This window comes from Xyrauchen texanus, chromosome 36 (genome assembly GCF_025860055.1).
Source record: "Xyrauchen texanus isolate HMW12.3.18 chromosome 36, RBS_HiC_50CHRs, whole genome shotgun sequence".
Lineage (NCBI taxonomy): Eukaryota > Metazoa > Chordata > Actinopteri > Cypriniformes > Catostomidae > Xyrauchen > Xyrauchen texanus.
This window is the reverse complement of record NC_068311.1, coordinates 16,608,512-16,636,268: the sequence shown is the minus strand read 5'-3', so window position 1 is coordinate 16,636,268 and position 27,757 is coordinate 16,608,512. Positions and strand designations below refer to the sequence as shown.

The window sequence follows — 27,757 nt, the reverse complement described above, 5'->3', positions numbered from 1 at the left end:
TTTTAGGTTTTAGTATATGCGATCATTCTTGGATATTAGTTGTTATGAGTGACATAATTATTGTGCAAGATTTTGGGCAGTTACGAAAAAGTTTTATAGTGACTGTAAAACATTTTTTTTGCTATTCATATTTGCAGTTAACAAAAAAACAAGATCAATATTAGGTGTGACCACCTTTTGCATTTAAAACAGCACCAATTCTTCTAGGTGCACTTGTGCAGTTTTTCGAAGTTGTTGGCAGATATGTTGTTTCAAGCATCTTGGAATCACTTATCTATTTCTATTTGCAAAAGGAATGTTTAAAAATCTAGTTTCCTACAGTCAGAAGATATAAAATCTTAAGACAAATGTTTTTGTCTGTGCCTAAAATGTTTGCACAATACTGCATACGTCAATTTAGTGCAGATGACATTTAGATGAAGTGAACTGAAGGATCTATATTTATCACATTCTGTAAAATAGATTTTTGTAGTATACACTAACAAATTGTAAACATCAACCCTACCCCAGTTTCCAGTGCAAAACATGTTTAAATGATACTTCTGTTTTTAAATTAAGTTGATTATTTACTGTATATACATATTTTTAAGTTAATCAGGATTTTTTTTATTATTATTATTGTTGAGTTCATCTGATCCTATCTTTTTAAAAGGAGAACAGGCATACAGATTTCTTTAATACATTAATAACACCACAAATATGTATTTTATATGTATTTGTTTTCTTGCATTTATGTGATTTTAGAAAGGTTTCACCTTTTTTTTAATTTTTTTTTTATTACTCTATTTCTTCTATTTGAATGCTGTGTCTTAACCAGGTTGGATCAGATTGGAATTAATTTTTTCATATAGTAAAATTACAGGGGACTGCTCTGATCTAGGGTTTCCCAAACCTGGGTTCATGCATGTGGTTTGTGAGACTGATAAAATGTCAAAATTAAATTAAAATGTTTAATTAATTTAAAATGTAAAATAATAGCAACATAATCATTTAAAAAGTGAGCATGCAAAGACGTAGAATTAATTAGGCCTATAATCTAAAATGTAAGCAAATAGGTCAAAAGGGTTCATCTTACAAAAAAAAGTTGCGTCCTGTCCAGAAGGGAACCATCGAGTTGGAAAACGTCTCGCGAGAGTAGCGTGCGGCATTTGCACGCTGTGTTTATGTAGAATCCCACAGGACCCCTACGCCTTCACCAAACCTAACTGATCCATAATTCTTATCTTAACATGAACATTACCCCAAACCTAAACTAAGTAACAGCCTAAGAATCTCGCGAAACTTTCCTAGTTCGAGGGTTCCTTTCTAGACACGACCAAGTTGGGAAAGCCCTCGGTCGACAGCAGGATGGGAGAAATCGATCGTGACTTTTATTTTGAAAGATTTCCGGCTGTCATGGAAACTCCACCCTTCGTAAATCGTTAGCAGGAAGTCCCTACTAAAAATACCCCGACGTCAGGCTAAAGAAACGACCTGTCTGAAGGCGGACAAATTTTAGGATTTCATGTGTATGTCAATGAGTCTTCGGAAACATGTCGGAACAGAGGGGAAACAACTTGACCTATGAACGTACACTTTCGCTTTTATCTCTAGTTATTGTTTTGATCAGCTCCACCAACTCTGTTGCTTTAGGTGTAGAGACAGGGCAGGAGGCAGAGACTTACAACAAATACTACAATTATGAGGAACTAACTGATCTTCTCAAAAGTCTTGCACAGAAATACACAAACATCGCAAATTTGAACAGTATTGGGAGATCCGTTGAAAGTAGAGAGCTGTGGGTCATGAGAATCACCAAGGACCCCACTGCTGATGTACCTGGAAAGCCCAAATTCAAGTACGTGGGCAACATGCACGGAGACGAGACCGTGTCCCGGCAGGTTCTCATCTATCTACTGGAGCACTTGCTGGTGGGGTACGGCGACGATCCGCGGGTCACCGAGCTGGTCAACAGCACGGATATTTATATCATGCCGAGCATGAACCCTGATGGATTTGAGAGGTCTGTTGAGGGGGATTGTGTGGGCAGTGTTGAGGGTCGCTATAACGCCAAACACATTGACCTCAATCGAAGTTTCCCTGATCAGTTTGAAAATATACTCGTGAATGTAGAAGATATTCCTGAAGGCACTGCTGTCATGAGGTGGATACTGGAGAACAAGTAAGACAAGTCACAAACTCTTTCTGTCACTCATTTTTATCCATACATCCATCCAAAATAACACATTTACTTTACAATAAATAGCCTACACATTCTACAGGTTTTACATGACTGGGACTTCATAAAGAGTGTGCACAAAAATGCCCTTTGGACATGTATTATCATGTTGCACAGTGATTCCCTGGAAGTTGTTGTCTCTAATTGCAAATAGGTAAAATAGCTGATTTTAACTGATTTGCTCTTTTCCAGATTTGTCCTCTCTGGGAATCTCCATGGTGGTACTGTGGTGGCTAGTTATCCCTATGATGACTCTGCATCACATGATGTCGAAGGCACCTATAGCAGGTCTCCCGATGATGCTCTATTCAGATACTTGGCACGGGTTTACGCAGAGAATAACCCTGTCATGAATACGGGGCAGCCGAAATGTGATGAAAGCTTAAGTGAGACCTTCAAGCATGGCATTACGAATGGAGCAAAGTGGTATGATGTGACAGGTTCGTAGATAATGCTTAAAATCCTCACTTTGCCACATTCTTTGCTCTTTTTATTTGCATTTCACCCTCATTGTCACAGGGACTTTAAACTCTTTGTTTCCATAGTGCTGAAGATGTGTTTGTTGCATGAGCTTCATTTTCTATTAACCTCACTTTGTTGTTCTTAAACTGCTCTATTTAATTGATTTATCTTTGGTTTTCTGCTCCTTAGTTTTCAGTTTAGCTGATAGCTCATGTAGGGGGGCAATTTCTTGTAGACTGTGGGCAGGTCAATGGAACTGAGAGTGTTTGGCCCTGCCAACATACTTTTTCTTTTCTTAGAACATTCCTCTACAGTTTTCCTAGTAGGAGAGCTGGTAATAGATTACATAAACCAAACAGCTCCAGGCCACACATTTTAAAGGGGTTAATTCACCCAAAACTGAAAGTTCTGTCATAAGTTACTCAACCTTATGTCATTCCAAGCCTGTATAAGTTACCATATTTTTCAAAATAGAAGTCTTGTTTTTTTTCATCATCTGTAAGGTCGAGTGACTTATTTCCGTAATTTGTATGTAATTGATGTTGGCCTGTCACACACACACACACACACACACACACACACACACACACACACACACACACACACACACACACACACACACACACACATGTTGGGTTTCCATGTTTTATGGGGACTTTTCATAGACATAATGGTTTTTGTACTGTACAAACGTTATATTCTATCCCATACCCCTAAACCTAACCTCACAGAAAACTTTCTGCATTTTTACATTTTCCAAAAACATATTTTAGTATGATTTATAAGCTGTTTTCTTCACGGGGAATGACAAAATGTCCCCACACCGTCAAAATGTTTGGGTTTCATTATCCTTATGGGGACATTTGGTCCCCACAAAGTGATAAATACATGCTCACACACACACACACACACACCAAAACACATATGCTTACACACAAACAAATGGAAACATCAGTCATAGAGACAGTAGTAGTGTTTTAAAGCAGCATTGCCTTAAGAACTTAATGCAAGTAGTTTAAATATTCTGTCCCATCATAATATTATTGTTCTAACAAACTCTAGACTACTGGCAAACACAACTGTTCACATGCCCACAAAATGACACTTCATCACACTCATAGTAAAATCAGTTAGTCAGTGAACTAGATAATTAGTGCATAGCAAAGAGGGTTGCAAAGAAATAACAATAGGTGGACAGTCGTTAACATTAATAAATGAATAGAATACAAGAGGCATATTGTTTTACTCGCATACTAAAAGCTGTTTATTTGTGTGCAACAAAGTTAAATACGTTTTCATGAAGCAAATACAATATGAAAAACTGTTACACGCGATTACTTAAAGCACGTACTACTTGTTTAAACAAGTTCAAATACTGCCCGAAACGATGCTTAGATTCTGAGGTTATTTTCACGGAGAGCGTTTTGATATTTTAAGCGGCTCAAGGGAAATCGGGCAGCTGCATCGGGTCCTGCCTGCTGCATGCAACAGGCAGAATGACAGCCTCAGTCACCATTCACTTTCATTTTATTGGTTTGGAATAACATTAGGGGGAGTAAATTGTTGCAGAATTTTCATTTTTGGGTGAACTGTTCCTTTAAGATATCTCTTTTGAAAAATAAAACAATTGTGGAATGCTGGAATTGGAAGTGCTTTGGTTTTTAGTAATGTGTACAGTGTGCTCAGACAGTTCTCTCATTAGAAAGAAGTCTAACAAGTAATCCAAAACCTGTAAGCTTACTGTTCTGCAATATACCCCTGCTGGTCTCTGATTACTCTCCTAACAAGTCACTGTAACCTCAGTCTCTACAGTCCTGAATTATCACATCCAACTACAGAAACATGATCCTTAATGTGCCTCAAAACCTGCAGGTCTGATCTATTATGTGCCTTAAGACATGCACAACCAGTCTCCTGGTGAACTTCGTTTGTCCAGATCTGATTGCAGATTATTGTCAGAGCCTCTCAGTTTTGGGCTAATTATGTTTTCTTGGGAATATGCAATTGTGTTTTAAACATATGAGTTTACAATCAATTTAACCATGCTGCTTATTCAATTTAGAGAGTACAGGCCTTCTATTGGTGAAGATAAAGACTGGTGGTCTTATCTGCCTTTAGGAACATTCAAGAACCTAAGGGCACTGTCTTGTGAGCACCATGTGGATTTAACTGTTATAGGAGTTTTTTCTTGGTGAAAGTTGTGAATCAGTGGAATTGCATACATGAATAATTCAATGAAATTTCTGGTTATCAAACAAATCTCAAGTACTCCAAGATCTATTTAATCCCATAAAAATATCACTTGAGCATTAATTGTTTGTTTTATGACACATATTGACCTAATAACATTAAACTAAATGCTATCTTTGAAAAAGCAGACAAGTGTTATGTGCACATATCATGTGACATTGATTTTCCTTTTTAAGTTTGAGTTTCAGTCTTTTTGTATTGTTTTCTCTTTGCTTGGAAACGGATGTTCTATCTGGCTAGCCATAACCGTACAAACACCTTACCAGCCTGTTCAATGACCTGAATTATGAGTTTCTGCAATTCAGTGCCCCAAAGATATTTGGTAAAGATTGCAGTTTAATAAAACACTAAAACAAGTCACATATTAATAAAGTTTAACCTAATGCTTAATTGTACATTAAATGCACATACTTAAATTAACACATCGTCTAAAACAGGATATCTATTCTTGGACTAACCAGGATGTCTCCGCAAATGTTTGTTTTCTGTGTCACCATATTAGTCGGAATAACAGTTAGCAAGGATATGTGCTGGCAAACAGAAGAACTGGCCTTCTGACATCCTCTTTAAACATGATAGACAAGTTGCATATGACCTCACCTGCCTTTTAAATGGTAGTTCACCCAAAAATGAAAATTTTTATGAAATCTTGTCAATTTTAGCCTTCATTCCTCAAAACCATGATTGACTGACGAGTTTCTTTTTGCCTTTTTACCTAATATTGCCCTTAAGACATGCCAGTCTATTGCATACAGTGGCATCTTAAAGACAATGTTAAGCTTTATTTAACGAACAAAATAGCTTTCAACTGTGTTTAATATAATGGCAAGGGATTTTCTAGTACCAAATGATCCATTTAGCGTGATTACTCAAGGATAAGCTGTTGGAGTGATGGCTGCTAGAAATGTGGCCTGTCTAGATTTGATCAAAAATGACTTTTTCAAATAGTGATGGTGCTGTTTTATTTAATCAGTAATGTCCTGACTATACATTGTGATCAGTTGAATGCCACTTTGGTGAATTAAAACACCAATTTCCTTTAGAAACAGCTAAATCTGTACCTTATTCCAAATGTTTGGCTGCCAGTGTGTGTGTGTGTGTGTGTGTGTGTGTGTGTGTGTGTGTGTGTGTGTGTGTGTATATATATATATATATATATATATGTGAGAGAGAGAGAATTTTAATCAAGTTTAATTGAACGAAATCCCAGATACAGTTTATTGTGCTACTCCAATCCCAATTAATAATTACCAGAACCAATAAAATTGGTACACAATATGGGACGTTTAATTATAAAAAAGCCCAAAATACACATGGGACTCTTATTTTGAAATGTCTTCACTCCCATTTGTGAGCTTACTGATGGCTGATTCGCTGAGAAAGTGAATCTGAATAAAACTGCGAACTTGAGCTCCTGAGTTCAAACACTTTCGAGCGATTCATGAAAAATACCCAGTTCAAAAGAGTAATTTGTTCAGGACTCACTCGTACTGGGTTTGTTGTTGCATACGGTGCAGTGAGCTTGCCAGAAACAGAACAGGTGAAAAGTGGCGCGATACACACTGGTTGTGTGCATTCTAAAAATATATTCAATAACTCACAAGATGATATCTGACGAAACTGCATATGAACGCACACAACCCATTGGCGACTAGATTTTAAAGTTATTGTAAAGTTAAACATAACTCAATTATGTTTGGTCGCATTTGCGCAGTCTGGAGCCCTGGAGTGAATGGTGGCCAGAACTTAAACTTACTCACTTAAAGGCAGCATAAAAGTAATCCATATGGCTCCAGTGGTTAAATCCATTTCTTCAGAAGTGATATGATAAGTGTGGGTTAGAAACAGATCAATATTTAAGTATTTTTTTTTTCCCAATAAATTGTCCTCCCTGTCCAGTAGGTGGCAATATGTATGAAGAAAGCAAATCAGCAAAACAAAACATTCTCATCCACATTTATCGTATCGCTTCTGAAGATATGGATTTAACAACTGGAGTCATATGGATTACTTTTATGCTGCCTTTTATATGCTTTTTGAACTTTCACCATTCACTTGCAATGTATTGACCTACAGAGCTGAGATATTTTTGGAACAATCTTAGTGTTCAACAGAAGAAAAAAAGTCATACACATCTGGGATGGCATGAGGATGAGTAAACAATGAGATAGTTAACCAAAAATGGAAATTATCTATTTAAAACCAATCAGAACCAATCACCTTATTGGCAAAGGTCTAAACAAGCAAAATTCGCTTTTGTTTTTATTGGTGATTTGACTATAGCTTTGTTATTGAAATGTTAGCTAGGATAAACAGGTTTTTATTTTCTTCTTTACTTATTCATTGAGATGTATTTCATGGAAATAGCTGCTCAGGGCATTACTATGAGTGAGTGTACTGACTTACATAAAAAAATAACTGAGCAGATATTGTTGGCCTCTCACTGCTGTCTAGGTCAAAAGTACAATATGTAGCATCATGTTATTTTTTGCCAATCTGCGAATATTAATTCTGCAAAGAGCAAAAGCTCACAATCAAGGGTCTTCAAAGTCATTTTATATTAGTACCTTGTTTATTAGTACCTTGCTCACTGCCACCATTGTTTTATCCTTTGAGCTGTATTCAGTTGTTTTCCTTGTACACACACAGATTACAGATGAAATGCTTCCTCACAGTAGGTCATCTCATCCTAATCTCCTCATGCTCCGTGTGATACATGAAGAAATTGGTGACTGGTCCTCATTTATAGACTGTTTTTAACTCCCCTTACACACTTAAAGTTTTAAAAATAGCTTCATTCACAGATTTGAATGGAATGATTATAAGGATGCATTTAAACCGAATACGCTTGGTTAGCATAATTAGGATCTTCAGCAGCACACTCTGCATTTTAGCTAAAGGACATTTACAAGATGTTTTCCTGACTTTTTTTAGTTTTGCTTTTGTGGCTGGAGGCAAGAAGAACACACTGTCTGTTTTAAGGGTTTCTGTTTGTGTTTTATAATTGCACACATAGCCATGGCAACCCCTTCAGAAGCATTTGAGAAAAATGTTGTCAAGCGGCGGATGGCAGCATGCTATAAATGTGGCCCTTCTGGTCTCCTTTGGATGAATCTCACAAAACTTGTCAAGAACCAAATGGTCATGCCATCACAAATCAAAACAAAGAAATACGAAATTTTATTTTGCCTAAAGACATTGAAGCCTGTTTTTATGACCCTTAAGATTGTATGCCTTGTAAAATTTTTGTCATGACAATTTGGCACATTTTCTGCCCAGTTCTCATTACTGTAATGCAAATCAGTCAGATTACCTTGATGTGAACAAATAATGACATATTGTTTAAATTGTAAAGTATTTTATACAGCATGTTAATATATGCTGTATAACCCTTTATTAATGCGGTTTTTTAGAAAAAAAATCATTGTATTACAGTAAATAAATTGTATTACAGTAGTGAGAATCTAATGAGAATCACCATTCAATCAAATTGAGGACATTATGAATTACAAACAAACTCAGAATTAAATAATAAGTGAGATGCTACATGTATTACATGTATTGGTAATGAGAATTGGGAGGGGGATAATGTCACATGCAAAAGACTAATGTAAAAAATCTTAATTGTCCTAAAATCTGCTTTTGTTATGCAAAATGTAATTTATAATTATAACTTATTTTTTGATTATTTTGATTTTGGGGTGAAGTATAACCTAGACAAGTTTTCACCTTCTTTAGACAGAAGGCCACTGTATGCAACTATGCGCTAACCATTATCTGTCAGCTCTTTGTGCATTTGAAGCAATCTAAAGTTGGGTTGGTGCTATTTTTAAAGCAAATGAAAATAGGTTAGTTTACAAAATGGGAGTAGAGCTGTTTTCTACTTCAACATCCGTTATTTGGTAAAGTACTTACGTTTGCAGTTCATTCTTGAGGTTGCACCTTTTCAAGAGCCTTTATGAGGTGTTTCTTGTGTTTACAGACTGTTGTTTGAAGAATGACAACCCCGGTATGTCAATTCTCCCCACACCTTTTGTACATAGTTTGTCTTTTATTTCCATTCAGGGGGAATGCAGGATTACAATTACATGAAGGGGAACTGTTTGGAAATCACTATGGAGCTCAGCTGCTGCAAGTACCCTCCCTCATCACAACTAAAAACAGAATGGGACAACAATCGGGAGGCCTTGCTTGCCTACATGGAGAAGGTACAACCACTGAATGTTGGGGAAGCTACTTTAAAGCTGTAGATTTTGAATGAATGCCACATCACTCTGTATCTCTAAACTGGTTACCCACTTAAGCAGGGCTGAGCCTGGTCAGTACATGAATGGGAGACCTATTGGGGAAATCTAAGGTAGGCTGCTGGAAGAGGTGTTAGTGAGGCTCAGGGGGTGCTTACCTTGCGTTCTGTGTGAGTCATAATGCCCCAGTGTAGTGATGAGGACACCATTCTGTAAAAAGGCACCATCCTTTGGATGAGACATTAAACTGAGGTTCTGACTCTCTGTGGTCATTAAATATCCCATGGCATTTCTCATAAAGATTAAGGGTGTAACCCTGATGACCTGACCAAATTCCCCCATGGGCCCATATCGATCATGGCCTCCTAATAATCCCTGTCCATGAATTGTCTCTTCTCTATCACTCTTCTCTGTCTTCTAAACCAATACTGTAGCTGGTGTTTGATGAGCGTACTGGCGCACTATGGCTGCCGTCGCATCATTCTGGTGGTGTTTGAGGAGTCTCTTGTTCACTATGTAAAGCACTTTGAGCGTAGTGTCAGAAAAAGCACTATATAAGTGTAAAATGTATTAATTCATTAAATTAGCATGACAGCATTAAACTTTTTGAATCGTAATACATTTACCCTAAACACAACAACAACAAAACTAAAATAATTTATATAACTGACCCTAATTTATAGCCTATATTACAAATTAATATAATTCACTAAGTCCAAAATATTCTCAAACATTTTAAAAACGATTTAAAAAAGGCCTAAATGTTGTGCAGGGACTTGAATCGTTGAATCTTTTTTTCTTTTCTTTCTGGTACATTTGCATGAACTGTCCTAATTAACTGATTCACTTGAATGAATGAGACTTTCCTCCATTAAATATGACAGGAGATTGTCATTGATTATATACTGAACCAGTGTAGGTTAAGTTACTTAAAATAAGTAATTACTAATTACAAATGACTAATTACTTCTCAAAAAAATGTAATTAGATTATGAATTTTTACATTTTTCCCAGAAAAGTTTTTGGTCATTTATTGTCACACACCCATCAGCTGTCATGGAAACTCTAACAGACATGCATATGAATTCATATTTTATTTAATTTATTTATTTTTCTATATTTTGGAATGCCCAATTCCCCATGTGCTTTTGAGTCCTCTTGGTCTGCTCAGGTTACCCCTTGTGACTCTACCCTCCCTAGCAACCAGGCAGTTTGGTTGCTTAGGAGACCTGGCTGGTGTCACTCAGCATGCTCTGGGATTCGAACTGGTAAACTCCAGGGGTGGTAGCCAGCGTCTTAACCACTGAGCTACCCATGCCCCTTGAATATATATTATACATATTCCTTAAGTAATGTACTTAAAAATAATGAAAGGTTCACTCAGTTATTGTTTTCCTTATTTAAAAAGTTTTATTTCTAAAGAAATTCATAATAATTTTGAAACGTATGTATAATATTGTGACCACTCATGTAAGAGGAAGAGTTCAGTCATATCAGTAACCTTATAAAAGCTGTTTTATTCTACATAGGGAGGGTCCCCTCATGGGGGCAGCCATGTTTGCATCATATGATCAGCTGGATACTAATCACTTAATCTTAGTATCTCCTCTATTATTGGACACTTTCATTCATGGATTCAATTAATCCTGGCTTATGGTGCATAGTGAATTTCTAAATGGCATTGGTAACTGAAAACTTCTGTGTTTGAATAATGCTGCATCCAGACCACTAGGTGTCAGTTTAAGCCACTTTTTGAAAGTCAGTATCTGTAAACTGATTACAAGAATTTAAAATGTAATATTTTACACTAATTTTTTAACTAAAAAGTAATTAGATTACAGTAACTAATTACTTTGTAATCGGATACACCAAACACTGGCTTGAGCTCACTCGTCTGTAAATCTGCATGCACAATATGACAAATAACAACTGTTTGGTCAAACTACTTCACTACTTGTTGGAAAAATTAGCTTGTTACTGGTAATGCTACACTATTTTGAAAACCGCTGAATTACTGCCACGCTACTGAAAAATATTGTTAAGCTAGTTGCCTAGTACTTTTAGTTAGCTACTTCCCAACACTGTTAGTGTACAGTATTTGCACTAAGGCACCAATGCTTCATTTGTATCTTGATTTGCCAGTAATGACATGCATGGTGTGTTTTAATGAGCCCTACAAGAATGTTGTTGTAGTTCAGTGTGTCTGAGTTTCCACTTTATTACTGTGTGTGTGTTCAGATTCATATCGGAGTACGTGGCTTTGTCAAGGCAGCCAGGATTGGATCCCCTCTTGCAGATGCAGTGATATTGGTGGCAGGCATTAATCACAATGTGAGCACTGCACGTTTTGGTGACTACTATCGGCTGCTGCTGCCTGGCACCTACAACATCACAGCCTTAGCCCCAGGGTTAGTATAGAATATGCATAAAATACATTAGAAATATGTATTCTAAATCAATACATATGTGAAAAATTATGTAATTTTGTTGGGCATAATGTACAATTTAACAACTGGTTCCCTTTCAATTCATGAGTTGGAATTTGATTCGAATTTGCCACATCTCACGGGAAGTAAATTGGAATTTGAATTATGATAGGAAGATGCATTTACTGAAGTACAAATCAAAATGTTCAACATAGTCACACAACATAGGGATATGATTAGTTCAAGTCTTGCAAACAAAACATTATTAAATATAAAATAGAATAAAAATACATAATTAAGTTTGACTAATTGTATTGGTGGTGTTACAATTTCAGCACCACTTAAAAAGTGATGAGTATAATTCTTTTCATTGTTGAACTAGGGCAGTAAATCGATTAAAAGAATTTGCCTAATCAATCGCACAATTTTTATGATTAATCATAGTATATGGTACATTAAATATAATCATTAATATATTTACTTTATTCTTTGTCATAAATAACATGCAAGAAATTAGTTGGTCATTTATTTATATTTTTTTTAAAGATGTAAATGTTAAATGGTCTGCACTTATATAGCGCTTTTTTATTAACCTTAGAGGTTACCAAAGCGCTTTACACTGTGTCCCAATCACCCATCCACACTCACATTCAAACACCAAGGCACTAGCCTGCCATTGGGAGCAACTCGGGGTTCAGTGTCTTGCCCAAGGACACTTCGGTATGTGGAGACGTGTGGGCCGGGATTCGAACCACCAACCCTGCGATTGGTAGCCGACCCGCTCTACCATCTGAGCCACAGATACATCAAACTAACAAAATGTTCACCACATTATTTCTTGGATTTTCATTCTTTTTTAATCCTACTTCCTTTAATTAAAAATCAAGTTAGTATTATGCATCCTGTTTGCTACCTAAATTCAAACGCAATTAAAAATCAGGAATTGAATTTGAATTTAAAAGGCAACCCTAGTAACTACATATCATAAATATCCTGAGGAAAGCCCTTTGATCTGTGTTTATTATACATCTGATATCTGTTCCTTTTTTAGTAAAGCTAAAAATATACTCTGCCTCTTTCACATTGAAATGTTCCTTCTGAATGTTTTATGTCTGTGTGTTGGTGTGTTTTCTTTTCTGTAGCTACATTCCAGTGTCTGTGGTTGGGGTGGAGGTGAAAGAGGGCAAAGCCACTGAACTGAACTTCACCCTTGCGGCCGAGACTGATGAGAATCTTTCCACTCCTTCAATCCCAGAATCCCCCACTGCCACCTCTGTGAACAGTGCGAGTGCAGACAGCAGCAGTACCGGTGTAAATGATGACAGTCTGGAAGAAACGGACAAAGAGCAGAGTTCCAGGCTTTTGGTCCAGCCCCAGGACTTCCGCCATCACCACAACAGCGACATGGAGCTGTTCCTGCAGAAGTTCAGCTCTGAATACAGCTCCATCACACGGCTGTATTCTATCGGCAAGTCCGTACAGGGGCGTCTCCTGTGGGTCATGGAGATCTCCGACAACCCTGGCATACATGAGTTAGGTACTTTCCTCCAGTCTTGTTTGGCTTTAATTTACATCCATCTTTAGTGAACACTGCTGTTCAGAAGTTGCCATCACTATGAAATAGTTTTTGAAGAAGTTCATGGTTTTATTCACCCAGGATGCATTCAATTGGTCAAAAATCACAGTAAATACATTTATAATATTACATATGTAATATTAAATAAATGCTGTTCTTCAAACTTTCTGTTCATCAAAGAATCTTTCATTTGCAACAATGACAGCTGGGTAGACCTTAGGCATTCTAGCAATCAGTTTATTAAGATTTATTTATTCAGGTAAAAGTTAATATGTGCTTTCTGCAACACTACCCATGGGTGTGATTGGCTTGTTGGTCTCTTCTTCCAAACCTTAGGATCAACCAGGTTAACCACTCTGACTTGCATTCAACCATCTATAATACTCTTTTCTGATCTTTTTGTTGTTGTTGTTGTTTTACTTTTAAAATATATAAAAATAGGAACACAATTTTAAATAGTCATAATTATTTAAAATATTAACCAGGCTCTACAAATGCTCTTTCATTTAACATTGAGTAGCGTTAAGTTCATTTACCATTCAATCTACTACATATTATGTATTAAGTTTTTTAATTTGCAATTATAGCTGGAAATTACAATATACTACAGCATGAAAACTATGAATTCACACACTTTTGCTTGAAAAAAAATGGCATATGGTACAAAAACATTATTAATTTTTCCGATGCTTCCAAGACTATTTCAAGTAATTTTTGCTATTTTAACAAAACATCATCTATGCCAGCCAGCTAGATAACATTAAAGGGATAGTTCACCCAAAAATGTAAATGCTTTCATCGTTTATTCCCCCTCATGCCATCCCAGATGTATATAACTTTCTTCTGCTGAACACAAAAGAAGATTTTTTTAGAAAATCGATTCACATTCTTCGTGCATATCGCCATCTACGGGGCAGGGAGGAGAAATATTTAAATTACATTAGTGTACAGAAGCATCGAGTCGCGTGGCACCATGTGAGGTTCGGACGTGTGAACGGCGAGCTCTGCGCACTTTGCTAGTTTTTTTAAATAATATCTATATATTTTTTTTTCGCCCCTTTTTCTCCCCAATTTGTAATTCCCAATGCTTTCTAAGTCCTCGTGTGGCGTAGTGACTTGCCTCAATCCGGGTAGCGGAGGACGAATCTCAGTTGCCTCCCCGTCTGAGACCGTCAACCTGTGCATCTTATCCAATGGCTTATTGAGCGTGTTACCACGGAGACATAACACGTGTGGAGGCTTCACCCTATTCTCCACGGTATCTACGCACAACTCGCCATGTGCCCCACCGAGAACAAACCACATTATAGCGACCGTGGGGAGGTTACCCCATGTGACTCTACCCTCCCTAGCAACCGGGCCAATTGTGTTTTTTAGATGACCTGGCTGGAGTCACTCAGCACGCCCTGGACTCCAGGGGTGGTATTTAGTTTCTAAACTGGCTGAGCTAACCAGGCCCTCCACTTTGCTAGTTTTTAATACTTTTTGTCATAAATTGGTGAGATCCGATACACCCTGTTCCATAACAGTTCTTGGAAGACAATATGTCAAAGAATTAAAAATCCTTTGCCTCTGGAGACATTGAAAGACACTTACATGCTCAAGCTGAAGCCCCTGATCTGGACTCAATTTGGCCAGTGAGGTGAAAGAGATTCAGCGTCAACTGTTGAACATGTCGGAGATGCTGATGAAGGTTGTTGCTGACTTTGAGGATCTTGCTGTAATACGTCAATTGATCACTGCCATGGAGACAAAATTCACTGAGTTGGTTACAAGAGAGGCAGATGTTTAGAAACTAATAGATTATCTGGAGTCATCGTAGAGGGAATTAGCTGCTAATCCACTAACAACCAAGGTAGACTTGGAGCGCATCTGGGAAAAGTTGGAAGACCTTGAGAATTGTAACTGGCGAAACAATGTCCAAATTGTTGGAATTCTTGAGGACAAAGAAGGCAGAGATATGGTGAAATTCCTAGACCGGCTCTTCCCGAGTCTGCTCAACATAGGCCATAAGCTGGAAATCGAGCAAGCTCATAGGGTTCCGGCTCGGAGATCCGCCGGAGGGAGTCAGGCCCCATAATTTCTGGCCAAATTTCTGAGATCATGAGAAAAAGATCTCGTATCACTTGAGGTGAGGAGTAAAGTAAGGCTTTCTTGGAAGAACCTCAGCATTTTCTTGTTCCCAGACTTTGCAAATTCGACAAGAGAAACATGATCAATTCAAGGAATGCAAAAAACTCTTACATCAACGGAAGGCACTTTTGCACTTATGTTCCCGTCGAAACTGAGAATAGATACTAAGGATATTTATATGCCCTCAGCAAGTGATGTCTTTCATAAAGTCAATGGTATGAGTAAGTCATTGTGTGATACTCTCGATGCAGCCGAGTGGACCTGACTCACTGAGGAAACTGAGCACCTTTTTTGTTTCTTTTTGTGTTGGTTATGCCTAGTGGCTGGAGTGGTCCTTCGGGACAGTTTGTGCATGAATCTTTATGTTCTTTGTGCTTATGCCTTCTATTGGTTAAAGTTTGTTTTGTTGAATATTTCTTGCAAAACATTGGAGTTATTAGGGAATTTGTGTAACAGCCGAATGGTCTGGCTCACTGAACATTCGATTGACTGCCCAAGGAAACTGAACAGCTTTTTTTTTTTTTTTGTGCTGGTTTCGTTAGCGGCAGGAGCTTGTTTTGTGAAGGCACACTCCTTCGGAACAGTTGTGTGGATTAATATACATGTTCTTTGTGTTTATTACGCCTATTGCCTGGAGTTTGTTTTATAGATTAAAAAATTGAGGTTTAGCTATTCTATCTGTTGGTGGTGAAATTTTTACCTTGGCTATTGATATTAAAAATGCTTTTAAAGAATTCTATCTTGATCTTTATAGTTCCACGTCTTCGTGTACTGATGACGATATTAGAAACTTTGTAGAACCATTAGAACTCCCTAAACTGACGACTGAGCAAAAACGTATCTTGATTCAGAGATAAAATTGGAGGAGCTTGATGAGGTAATTAAGACCTTGACTACAGGCAAGGCTTCGGGGCTAGATGGCTTTGCCGCTGAATATTTTAGATCTTATGCTACAGAATTGGCTCCACTTTTGCTAGAAGTTTATACAGAATTATTAGAGAATGGAAGCTTCCGCCAACCATGACACAAGCCCTGATCAGTCTGATTCTTAAAAAGGACAAAGATCCAAGTGAGTGTAAGAGTTACTGTCCAATTTCTCTGATCCAGCTAGACGTAAAAATATTAGAAAACATTCTGGCTAACCGATTAAGTGAAGTTATGACATCTCTTATACATATAGATCAGGTAGTGTTTATTTGGGGCCGCAGCTCTTCCGATTACATTATGAGTTTCATCAATATCATGTGGCCGGTGGCAAATTATTTGAATCCGGACGCTGCCATTTCACCAAAAAGGCATTTGATATGGTAGAATGGGATTATCTTTTTAAGATTTTGGAAATATACGGGTTCGGGTATAATTTTATTGGATGGATTAAGTTACTTTATAGACACCCGGTAGCAGCAGTGTACAGAAGCATCTTTTTCTTTCAAAAACAAAAATGCCTTAGTGATTAAAATTTTGAACAGTATTGTATTTCTTCAGACTGCTTCTCAAGTGAACTGGCATCTTGTCTTGTCTCACCAGGTGAACCAGAGTTTAAGTATATTGGAAACATGCACGGCAATGAGGTGGTTGGGCGGGAGCTGCTTCTCAACCTCATTGAGTACCTGTGTCGTAACTATGGACATGACCCTGAGGTCACCCAGCTTGTCAACTCCACGCGAATCCACATCATGCCTTCTATGAACCCGGATGGTTATGAAGTGGCCCAAGAAGGTAAGGCCATGTCAGTTAATTTCATCTGTGTAAAAGCCTGAAACGCTGCTTTTTCTTGACTAATGTTTTTATATGTGTTATACGGTCACATCTTTGACAGAAATAGATAAACCTTATTTTATTTGAATATAATTGTGAATAGGAATTAAAACTTGAAAAAAAATTTTGTGTACAGGAGATATCAATGGCATCCGTGGGCGTAACAATTCTAACAATTTTGACCTGAACCGCAACTTTCCTGACCGGTTCAGCCTTGTCACTGATCCCCGACAGCCAGAGACCATTGCAGTCATGAACTGGGCAAAGAGCTACCCATTTGTGCTGTCTGCCAACCTGCATGGAGGCAAGTCATTTATAGTGGTAGCCTTCTATTTGATTGCAAGAGTGCTTTAAAGGGGACCTATTATGGAAAATTGACTTTTACATGGTATTTGTACATAAATATGAGTCGGCAGTGTGTGTGTACACAACCACCCTACAATGTTAAAAGTCCACCCACTCCTCTTTCTTATATTTCTATTAATCAAAAACAGTGTGTCAAAATGAATGGTTTTCATTTCTGCCTTAAAGTGACTTCACTTTAGAACAGGCCTCGCCCACGACCGGTGATGTCTCGCTTCGTAAGCGTCATTAAGTGTTCTGTTGTTGGCTGGAAAGTTAACGTAAGAGTCTTCATGTACTCCCGGCATCAGAGCCACTGAAGACGCTGGACAAGCTGAACTGGTAATCTGGCATACTGGGCATTATCCCGGTGGGCCGACGTACTTTGGGGCTGATCAGGGGCGGATTGGCCATCGGGAGAACCGAGCGGGCCGGTGGGTCGCCACGAAACGGGCTGAATGGGCCACGATAAGCTAAAATGAGCCGCCGCGTTATGTAGAACGGACCAAAAAAACGGTGCCGCAATATGCAGAAAAGGACCGCGAAAACCCCGCTCAACTTTTGGGCCAGTTTCTTCCCTGTCCAGCCCAGCCTGAACTCCGGTATTTACGCTGTCAATCATATAGGTTCTGATTTGTTGTTGTTGTAGTAACCGAAGCACAAGCTGTAAAGGCACAGCCCTCTTCCAGAAAGGGGGCGGGGAGCAGCAGCTCATTTGCATTTAAAGAGACACACACGAAATCAGCTTGTTTTTGATTCCAACCAAAAAGAGGCATTTATAACATGGGGGACACCTGAGACTTATATTACATCTTGTAAAAAGGGGCATAATAGGTCTCCTTTAAACATAGACATATAATCTCTTTCTCTTTTTTGCTCTCAGGCTCTTTGGTGGTGAACTATCCATTTGACGACAATCTTGAGGATGTTATCAGATACAGCAAGTCTACTGATGATAATGTATTCAAGATGTTGGCTCTCGCTTATTCTCAGGTAAATATGTATGTCTCACTGAACTGGCTGTCAGTCAACTTCGTCAATTTTGCATTTACACTGTTGTTGCCAAAGCTCTCATTGTAGAGTGTGAGTATTGCTATGTCAGTAAAATATATTCGAGATGGGACGTTGTATCTCTGCTCCAAATTGCGCAACATTGCGCAAAAGCCTTGGTTCTCAATGACTGAATATGGACGCAAATCCTTGGCAATAAAAGTTGCGATAGAGTTTGTAATTCTCTTTCCCCTTTCCGAGTTGGGTGGAAGCTTTGACATTGCTTGCTCGATGGTCCTCTGGTTGGCAGCAACTACAAATGGATGTTTTTCTTCCTTCTCCGGGTGGAATCATGTAATATGGTTTCTCATGTTTGTCATCTTTCCAAAATATTTTAGTTTAGTTTGACACAACTTGCATATAGTGTGGCTCTTGTCCAGGTCATTTTTCCCTTCAACGTCATAGAAGCCAATGTGCTTCCATACGCTAGCTTTTAATGCAGAGGTTGCCAGTCGGATTTCTCGTTCAGCCATCTTGTGTCTCTGTTATGTGCACGCCACAGACTCGCAGACTGTCCGGGTGCTGCACTTCCAAGTTCCACCTTTTGTGTTCCATCAACATTACGTTATCAATTAACATTGAAATATAGCTTTTTGACATTTGTGAATCGATTCCGAATTGTCCACGTCCGCGTCACGATGCATCTAAGAATCATTTTTTTTTCCCCACCCCTAATTAATAATAAATAATAACTCAACTTAAGGGTTAATCAGTGCACATTTATGCATGATTACTATTATGTTTATAAACAGCCAGATTTAGCTAAAGGACCAGCCAGTGCAACATCCTCTTGTGTGTCTTTTTTTTCAGGAAAACTCACAAATGCATGATGGTCACCCCTGTAAGGATATGGAACCATACCAAGAGTATTTTCAAGATGGCATCACCAATGGTGCTGCATGGTACAATGTTCATGGTGAGAACAAGCTAACTTGTAGATAAGGCTGTCACGATTATGAAATTTGGCTGACGATTAATTGTCACACAAATAATTGCGATTAATTGTCTGTTTTAGGGCTCTCACGATTATGACGATTAATTGTCTGTTTTAAGGCTTTCACGCATATGATGAATATTTGTCACCAAATTGTCATGATTTTGTCATAGGTGTATGTGTGTTTCATAAACTTTAAGAAGTCATTTATTAGACCCAACTTGCCTTGCCTTGCCTATTTTTCTTCTAAGGGTTATTATTGTTTAGGGCCTCAGCACTATTGTTCTAAGGATTATCAGGGCCCAAGCACTGAAATTGCAGAGACCCTATTGTTCTAACAATTATTAGTTTCTTCTAAGGATTGTTATTATGGCCAAAGCACTGGAAGTGCGGAGGCCCTATTTTTCTTCTAAGGATTATTGTTATTATTTTTTATCTGCCATTAGGGCTTGGTAAATGTTCATACATGGGCATGTAGAGGGGTTTCTGTAGCGCCACCTAGAAAATGGGCATGTTCGGGGGGCTTTGTAGCACATCCGTTTTGAGCTATCAAACTTTGTACAGATATAGGTCTTATCAAGCCGGACAACTTTCATGCTGACAGTCATAAATGCAGCCCAACAAAATCAAAAGTAACAGTCAGTATCTGGTGATACCCTAGGGGATTCATAAATCTGTCACCACATTTAGACAACATTATGCCAAGATATTGAAGATGCTAAATTGTGAACAGATTTTTTTATTTATCGAATGGTTTTGCCTTGGCAAGGCATTAAACTAATGGCAACAATTTGGAAAAAGGAGGTTTCATATCTTCTGTGTGCAGTGTGTAATTTAGATCAAAATCGAAATGAACATTTAGTCGAGGGGCCTAACCACATGGATGTGACTATTATGGGTCACGTTCATAGCGCCACCACCTGGCAGAATTGTGGCTCTTACAACAGACTTTAAAATAGTGCTCGTATATTTACCCAAATTGCTTCAATATTGTTTAGAATAATGTGAAATGCCAAATGCATGTCCACCTTGCATTGTTTTCCGAAAGCCACCGAGTGGAAATGGACCCATGGTGCTTGGGCCTGTCATCGCTGCTTGCAGCTGTATTTCATATTTAACTTTTTAATGATTTCCTTTTAGGATTTAAAAACTTATGAATGACATTAAAAATAATATTTTAAATAATTATCTTTTTGGTCACCTTCGTCAATTTTGAATTTACACTGTTGTTGTTGTTGTTGGAACTCAGCCAACCTGAATAGCTGATTAAACTCTTTAATGTTTGTGTGTTCAGTTGAATGAGACACTCAAACATGCTGTTCATTCCCTTATTTGGACAGTAAAATGTGATTGAAATTTAAAGGTAAATGATCAGACATTTATTTAATAATCTCGATATTAATGAAAAATAATTATTCATGAAAAATAATTAATTGTTATTATTTCAAGATTAAAGTTTATGGGGCCTGGGTAGCTCAGCAAGTATTGATGCTGACTACCACCCCTGGAGTCACAAGTTTGAATCCAGGATGTGCTGAGGGACTCCAGCCAGGTCTCCTAAGCAACCAAATTGGCCCAGTTGCTGTGGTGGGTAGAGTCACATGGGGTAACCTCCTTGTGATTGCGATTAGTGGTTCTCGCTCTCAATGGAGTGCGTGGTAAGTTGTGCGTGGATTGCAAAGGGTAGCACGAGCCTCCACATGCTGGGGGTCTCCGCGGTGTTATGCACAACGAGCCACGTGATAAAATGTGCGGATTAACGGTCTCAGAAGCGCAGGCAACTGAGATTTGTCCTCCGTCACCCGGATTGAGGTGAGTAACCGCACCACCACAAGGACCTACTAAGTAGTGGGAATTGGGCATTCCAAATTGGGAGAAAATGGGCTAAAAAAATTTTTTTATAAAAGATTAAAGTTTTATATCAGATAACATTATATGACAAAAGTAGTTTATAAAATGAAAATAACAAATGTTAAATGTAAACTATAGATGTGTTGTGTGCTTTTCAATCAGGGGGAATGCAGGACTGGAATTATTTGAACACTAACTGCTTTGAGGTGACCATTGAACTGGGCTGTTATAAGTACCCACCAGCAGCAGACCTGCCAAAGTACTGGGAGCAAAACCGTCAATCACTTCTGCAGTTCATCCATCAGGTCAGCATTGATTAACAGTTACTCCATTTAGCAGTCTTTCTCATTCTTTTTATGTACTTTTATCCTGCTACTCGCCATATATACCTATTTTTGGGCTTGTAGGTCCACCGTGGAGTGAAAGGAATGGTGATTGACAGCAAAGATGGGTCTGGCATCCCCAATGCGACCATCACCATGGACACGATCAATCACCCCATAACATCAAACATTGCAGGGGACTACTGGCGCATACTCAAGTCAGGACCATACCACCTGACTGCCTCTGCCCAAGGGTAAGAGGAACTTTGGTGCTGTTAGCAACTCAGAAATTGCACACTTCCCCTTTTAATATATCAAGAGTTATGTATTAATAATAGGGGTGGGAATCTCTAGGTAACTCACGATTCAATTTGATTACGATTCAGAGGGCTTCAATGCAATGATAAAATGATTATCGATGCATCTTGATGCATCTTTTTTTTCTATACAGGATTTCTTTTTTTCACACTGTGTGACTACATGGTACTTTTAAAGCAAAGTATTTGTAATGATCCATAATGAATTTACTTCCAATATCTTTAATTAATTAAACAAATGGAAGTGATGTGGCAAGTCAACTGGAAGGTTACATTTGCCAGCATATATCCCAGCATTGCAAAGAACCAACAGGAAAAGAAAAGTGTGCCTGTAGCAGCATACTTGTAGTAAATGAATACAGACTTCAGCATATTCTGAATAACTAACATATAAAATAATAGACTTCTAACCAACATCCTCCTGTTATGTGGAATGAGCAATATAATCCTTCAGACAAAAAAAACAAAACATTTTGCTGTACCAAAATCCCAAACAGCTTTCATACTAAAATATTGAATTCTGTACCAGCAGCTCTCATACAAAAATAATGCTTGTGGAATTCTGAATTACTCATAACATAAAAAGCTGCCCTTATTCACAAATAAATAATAAAGAGTCCAAGACTTCTCACTTCAAACTAAATCCTGAGCATAGAATCCCTCAGACAAAAGAAAACCAAACAAAAATCAACATTACATTATCAATTAACATTAAAATATCGCTTTTTGACATTTGTGAATCGATTCCGAATTGTCCACGTCCGCGTCACGATGCATCTAAGAACAATTTTTTTTCCCCACCCCTAATTAACAATAAATAATAACTCAACTTAAGGGGTCATATCATGATAACATCAAATTTTCCTTGACCTGTTGTGATAAAAGATCTTGATGTACTATGAAAACATACTTTCAGAACTCAAAACTAAACATCTTTTTTATGCCATTTTTATTTATGCAAAATATACCTTATTATTCTACAAAAAATATTGTTCTTTTGTGATTCTGTTCTTAAGTTTCATGCTATTTGTAACATTCCACTCATAAATGGCTCCCTTTTTTTTTCTCCATCTTTTCAGCTACACCTCAGTTAGTACCTATGCCTATGTGCCTGAAGATGGAGTAGAGATTGTTAATTTCACACTGACCCGGATTCACAGCAGCGCAAATGGGCGGACAATTGAAGATGCCACCCCAATACAGGATCCCAACGTGAAGGAGTTACAGAGCCTTATCAAGCAACTTTCAGGAGAATCCGGTCTAGATGAGCTGATCAAGAACACTCCCACCCAGAGCAGCTTTCGCTACCGACGATACAGCGAAATTTCTGAGTTCCTGCGTGGACTCACCTTAAACTTCCCAGAGATTACCTCACTTCACAGGTACATCACATTATGCTTTTAGGTCTTTCGTTGGTTTTAGATGGTTTGTCAAGTTTTAAAAACGTTAAAAGCTTCCATTCAGTTTCATTCCATTGGATTTAGTCTAGCCATTTTTTATGGAAGGATTTTCCTGGCAATTTTCTTGTTGTTTTTTTTCTTTGAATGCCGCCACCCTGCCCATCTCTATGCGCCACTCCTGAAATGAGGGCACTCCAGCTGACATCCATCCTCTAAGGAAGACCTGCTTGCCGATCATATCACTGGCTAGGACCCAATTCTTTATTTATCCCCTATATTACAGAGTCTGGGGCAAAATGAAATTTTATAATACTCCCCACAATATAATTTTCTTTTCCATTTAAAATGTGGAACAACATACAAACGACATTGTACGTTTGCGTAAACGAAAATGCAATATGCGATTTGCAATTGCATTTGAATTATGTTACAATTTATGCGTCCACAAATAGAAAGCACAATTGCAAATACAATTTGCAATTTGTTTTGAAAATTGCACAGAAAATACTTTCATAGTTTTTTAATGCAAGAATCTTAAGTAAATGATCCCTTTGATCTTGATCAGGATCAGGTAAACCAGCTGAATTATACAGGGCTTCCTTTGTCCAGTGAACTAGTCATTTAGCGGTCTGTCATTTCATGGCAAGAGGATCTTTTGTTTCTTTTGTTATGAATTAAAAACTGAAATCCTGCTAGTAATCAGCAATTTTACCAAATGTAACTGTAATATAATTACATTAGGGGTTTATGTAACTGTAACTGATTACAGTTACACTTTTTTGTTACCTAATTACTGTACGTAGTGCCGTTACTGTACAAGTATTCCATTACTCCCTAAGCCTGATCATATGGGACTTGTGAATCCTTATAACAGTTCTGTAAACCTTTTCTAAAATTCTCTGGTGAGCAGTATTCAAACACATGTGCCATGACGTTCCCTCAGAGAACACCTATTACATTGAACAAAAGTATGAGTCATTTTATCTGATCTGAAACCTAAACTAAATTGTGTGTGTGATGATAAACCCTGTAGGGGCAAAACATCTTTCAGACTGATAGATTAATACTGTTGAAGTCATAAGTTTACATACACTTAGGTTGAAGTAGTCATTAAAACTCAGTTTTTAACCACCCCACAGATTTCATATTAGCAAACTATAGTTTTGGCAAGTCGTTTAGGACATCTACTTTGTGCATGACACAAGTAAATTTACAACAGTTGTTTACAGACAAATTGTTTCACTTTTAATTGACAATTATTAAATCACAATTCCAGTGGGTCCGAAGTTTACATACACTAAGTTAACTGTGCCAAAGCAGCTGGAAAATTCCAGAAAATGATGTCAAACCTTTAGCCAATTAGCTTCTGATAGGCTAATTGGAGTCAATTGGAGGTGTACCTGTGGATGTATTTTAAGGCCTACCTTCAAACTCAGTGCCTCTTTGCTTGACATCATGGGAAAATCTAAAGAAATCAGCCAAGACCTCAGAAAAAAAAGTGGACCTGCACAAGTCTGGTTCATCCTTGGGAGCAATTTCCAAACACCTGAAGTTACCACGTTCATCTGTACAAACAATATTACGTAAGTATATACACCATGTAACCACGCAGCCATCATACCGCTCAGGAAGGAGATGCATTCTGTCTCCTAGAGATGAACATAGTTTGTTGCGAAAAGTGCAAATCAATCCCAGAACAACAGCAAAGGACCTTGTGAAGATGCTGGAGGAAACCGGTAGACAAGTATCTTTATCCACAATAAAACAAGCCCTATATCAACGTAACCGAAAAGGCTGCTCCGCAAGGAAGAAGCCACTGCTCCAAAACCGCATGGGGGTGGCAGCATCAAGTTGTGGGGGTGCTTTGCTGCAGGAGAGACTGGTGCACTTCACAAAATAGATGGCATCACGAGGAAGGAGAATTATATGGATATATTGAAGCAACATCTCAAGACATCAACCAGGAAGTTAAAGCAATGCTACCAAATACTAACAAAGTGTATGCAAACTTCTGACCCACTGGGAATGTGATGAAAGAAATAATTCTGTATACTATTATTCAGACATTTCACATTCTTTTTATCCCAATTTGGAATGCCCAATTCCCGCTACTTAGTAGGTCCTCGCGGTGGCATGGTTAACTGTATTATTTGTCTCTCTAGCTCAGGAAATTACTTTATTTACAGAACAAAGTTCAAAGTCACCAAGTTTAAATTACAAGCAGGGTATCTCTTAGGCAAGTTTAAAAATTTGATTTGTAACAGTCTGTGATATACTTGTCAGTTTATAGATTAAAATATGTTATTGGTGTAATTTGAATATGACAGTTGTAATGATGTGATAAATTGGATAATGATGTGAAACCACTTTTAATTAGGAAAGCTGTGCAAATTTTCACACAATTTTCTTTTGAGGGCAGGCTGGTGTTTTTTCTTGCATATTCCACATTCAACATTAGATGCTAAAAGAAAATCTTTTTTTTTTATATATATATATATATATATACACATGTCAAGTCTTGGTCAGAGTGTGGAGTTTAGAACTGTCTGGGCTCTGGAGATCTCCAACAACCCCAAAGTCCAGGAACCATCTAAGCCCAAGATCCGGTTTGTGGCAGGCATCCATGGCAATGCCCCAGTGGGCACTGAGCTGCTTCTGGAGTTTGCTGCCAGTCTCTGCATCAACTATGGCAAGAATGCAGCCATCACCAGGGTGAGATGCAAAAATGACCCCCATGATTATTACTGTATGGTCATGGTTTCCATTTGGGAAAAAATTCCTAACAAAAGAAAACATGAATTAAAGCAAAAGTATGTAATTTCTGCACCACCTAACAAAATAGCAAAAATAATGATCGTTTTCAAATAGGTTTGGTCTACAAACAGGTACTCAAACCCCAAAACTCACCATTGGTAGAGTTATTGTTGCTGTGATGGGCTGGTCGAGTGCTCAAACACAGTCACAGTGTTCACATTTCAGGCACTTACAATGGAAGTTAATGGGGCCAATCATAAACATTTCAAAAGTATAGCTACAAGACAACAATATGTTAACAATGTGTGCGTTAACATGATTTTAGTGTGATAAAATCCCTTACTAACATTTTCTGTTATAGCCAATTTTACAACTCCATGACGATAGAATGTTAACGGACCCTAAAATGGCTGGATAAAAATGACTATTCAAACAAATTTGAATTTAAATAATAAATGAGTTTCAACAGAAGAATTAATGTAAGTGCTTTTATAAAATTGTACATTTCTGCCTTTAAACCCTCCAAAAATTGGCCTCATTCACTTCCATTGTTAGTGCTTCACTGTAACCTTGACCTTTGATTTTTTTTTAAAGAAAAGGAGTAAATTTTTTTGCTGTTGTTGTAATCAACATTATGCCAAAAATGCTGTTGATTGAGCTTAAATTGTATTGAACCCAGAATATTCCTTTTAATAGAACATATTTCTCTCAAATGTTGCAAAATTATGTTTGTAGGATGCTGACAAATATTTTATTTTACATAGTAGGATGTTCTTCACAATTTATGGACTCTTTATGCTCTCTTTAGCTAATAAACGAAACCAGAATTGTTATCCTGCCCAGCATCAACCCAGATGGGCGTGAACTGGCGAAAGAGAATGACTGCGCCTCCACTGCTGGCATGACCAACGTGCGCGGCAAAGACCTTGACAATGACTTCTTCCGTAAGATTGCATTCAATAATACCTTGCTTATTATGGCTAACATTGGTGGTGATTTGTGTAGCCTCAATGTGGTTTATGTGGTTTTCTGTAGGTAATGCTTCTCAGCCTGCAGTAGAGACTCAACCTGAAACACGTGCTGTAATGGACCTGATACAGGAACGAGGTTTCACTCTCTCTGTGGCTCTGGATGGAGGCTCTTTATTGGTCACATACCCATATGACAAACCGGTGCAATCTGGTATTTTTGTACTCCTTCTCATCAATAGATGTTTTACCCATATATTTTGGCATCAATGTCCTGATTTATGTGTTGTGTTTCTTGCTTCTCAATTGCAGTTGAAAACGAGGATACATTAAGATACTTGGCTACTGTGTATGCCAGTCACCATCCCATAATGCACTTGGGCAATACTGGATGTCCAAACAGCAGCCCAGGTATGCTGACCTCTTCAGTATGTTCATACTTCAGATACTTGTAACATTTTTCAGGTTATAAATTGTTTGTCTTTTTTTTCCTGACTCCCCAAGTGGGCAACATTCCTGATGGTGTACTCCGAGCAGCTGAGTGGCACAGTCACATGGGCAGCATGAAGGTAGATTGTGTACTACACCACCGAAATTGACAAAATGTTTTATTAATTAAATCTGATGTAGTTACAAATACATACATCATGATTTTCATTTGAATTTACACAATATTATTTGCAGTGAGCCATTCATCGTGCAAATGTTGCTGAGTCTGTTGGCGGATCACCTAAAATTTAACCCGCACAGA

The 27,757-nt window shown here is 37.9% G+C and overlaps 1 protein-coding gene across 1 annotated transcript in view; it reads left to right on the top strand.

Moving 5' to 3' along the window:
* The first annotated feature begins 1,426 nt into the window (after nucleotides 1-1,426).
* The window catches only part of LOC127629902 (carboxypeptidase D-like), a 33,116-nt gene continuing 6,785 nt past the window's right edge, over nucleotides 1,427-27,757 (top strand). Inside the window, exons 1-17 of the mRNA XM_052107203.1 lie at nucleotides 1,427-2,161; nucleotides 2,411-2,658; nucleotides 8,996-9,138; nucleotides 11,413-11,582; nucleotides 12,743-13,137; nucleotides 16,837-17,028; nucleotides 17,204-17,371; nucleotides 18,293-18,402; nucleotides 19,270-19,375; nucleotides 21,407-21,549; nucleotides 21,652-21,821; nucleotides 22,964-23,266; nucleotides 25,801-25,996; nucleotides 26,847-26,982; nucleotides 27,074-27,220; nucleotides 27,319-27,417; nucleotides 27,511-27,575. Of these exons, the coding sequence (XP_051963163.1) occupies nucleotides 1,533-2,161; nucleotides 2,411-2,658; nucleotides 8,996-9,138; nucleotides 11,413-11,582; nucleotides 12,743-13,137; nucleotides 16,837-17,028; nucleotides 17,204-17,371; nucleotides 18,293-18,402; nucleotides 19,270-19,375; nucleotides 21,407-21,549; nucleotides 21,652-21,821; nucleotides 22,964-23,266; nucleotides 25,801-25,996; nucleotides 26,847-26,982; nucleotides 27,074-27,220; nucleotides 27,319-27,417; nucleotides 27,511-27,575 (3,420 nt within the window). The 5' untranslated portion in view covers nucleotides 1,427-1,532. The remainder of the gene's footprint in view (nucleotides 2,162-2,410; nucleotides 2,659-8,995; nucleotides 9,139-11,412; nucleotides 11,583-12,742; nucleotides 13,138-16,836; nucleotides 17,029-17,203; nucleotides 17,372-18,292; nucleotides 18,403-19,269; nucleotides 19,376-21,406; nucleotides 21,550-21,651; nucleotides 21,822-22,963; nucleotides 23,267-25,800; nucleotides 25,997-26,846; nucleotides 26,983-27,073; nucleotides 27,221-27,318; nucleotides 27,418-27,510; nucleotides 27,576-27,757) is intronic.